This window comes from Clytia hemisphaerica, unplaced genomic scaffold, assembly GCF_902728285.1.
Source record: "Clytia hemisphaerica strain Z4C2 unplaced genomic scaffold, Clytia hemisphaerica genome assembly, whole genome shotgun sequence".
In the NCBI taxonomy this organism is placed as follows: domain Eukaryota; kingdom Metazoa; phylum Cnidaria; class Hydrozoa; order Leptothecata; family Clytiidae; genus Clytia; species Clytia hemisphaerica.
In genome coordinates, this window is record NW_027103553.1 from 138,687 (window position 1) to 139,875 (window position 1,189).

The window sequence follows — 1,189 nt, forward strand, 5'->3', positions numbered from 1 at the left end:
AAACCCCCCCCCCTAAATTTAGGGGGGTGCACACTATGGTTTGAGACAGAGATAGTGTATCGATTTACAGGCTGTCTGTCCCTGGAGACAGCTTTCCAGTCAATTTTAGTCATACTATTATCTTGGGGCCTTTTACTATTCCTGTAGCTTATCATGCAGTGACATCATGGAGTTGACACTTTCAAAAGAATTGTAAGAGCAGGAGTTTTTGACAGAATTGAACCACTTCCGTTTGATTAAGATGCAGTCAAGTTGCGCTTTTTGGCCATTCTCTTCTTATGCGTCCAGAGTCTATTTTTCCTATAGCATAAAGCAGTGTTGGTAGCGATGAGATTATATTGTAGCATGAAGTCCTTCAGATATGTGTCGTTTCTATTTGTTTCAGTAGAATAAATGAAACGGGCATCCTCAGGACCTAGTTGTGCGTTATAATCACCTCCAAGTAAGAGAAAGTTATGTGCGGGTATAGTGTCGAGGATAGCAAATATATCATGGTAGAATGATTTGATCGAGTCTTCGGGGTAGTTGTTATGAGGACTGTAGCAAGATAGTATCGTTGTTTTAGGATTGCCATCTTGTGTTAATTCGATGACTCGCTGGTTGTGACTTTTGATGCTTGTGATTGACTTAACAGCTCTGTATGAGAGGAGAAAGCCGACACCACCTGTAGCAGCATTTATGTCGTTTTTCCATGCTGATGAGGTAAGTAGCGTGTAGCCGTTAATTTTTTCTTGAAGAAGGATTTCACTGTGGACAATCCTGTGCTCTTGTATGCATATAACGTCAATACCATGCGTCTTTGCGTGATGAGCTAATTCTTGCTTCTTTAAAACGCTCGGTAGGGTTTGAACATTTAATGTGCTAATGATGAACTTTAACTTCCGTTGAATAAAGTTTTCCTTTTTTCCTTTGTTTTTATCAAGCTTGGGACGTCTTGTGAATTTTTCTTTTTCTACAGGCGATGATTCCATCCATTTTCGATGATTCTATCCATTTTCGATGGACGCATCTCTTCTTTGCTATTTCTTTCCGTAGTTGAACTCCAATAGGTATTCTACCTTTCTTTTTGGACCTACCTGGAGGTTCTATAAATTAACCGTTGTTCGTTCGGTTGTTCGTTCGTTCGTCTGTTACCAGCGTTTCTCGAGATTGGTTCAGTAGTTTTTTTCTGATTTTTGGCGCAACGATG

The 1,189-nt window shown here is 40.0% G+C and overlaps 1 protein-coding gene across 1 annotated transcript; it reads right to left on the bottom strand.

The window, feature by feature from the left end:
- Positions 1 to 236: 236 nt before the first annotated feature.
- On the bottom strand, positions 237 to 971 carry LOC136800408 (craniofacial development protein 2-like). The gene has a single exon (XM_067057066.1). It carries the CDS (start codon positions 969 to 971, stop codon positions 237 to 239), a length of 735 nt encoding a protein of 244 aa, XP_066913167.1.
- Positions 972 to 1,189: the final 218 nt, after the last annotated feature.

Coding starts and splice junctions, on each gene's coding strand:
- LOC136800408 (XM_067057066.1), bottom strand. CDS start 971: ATGGAATCATCGCCTGTAGAAAAAGAAAAATTCACAAGACGTCCCAAG.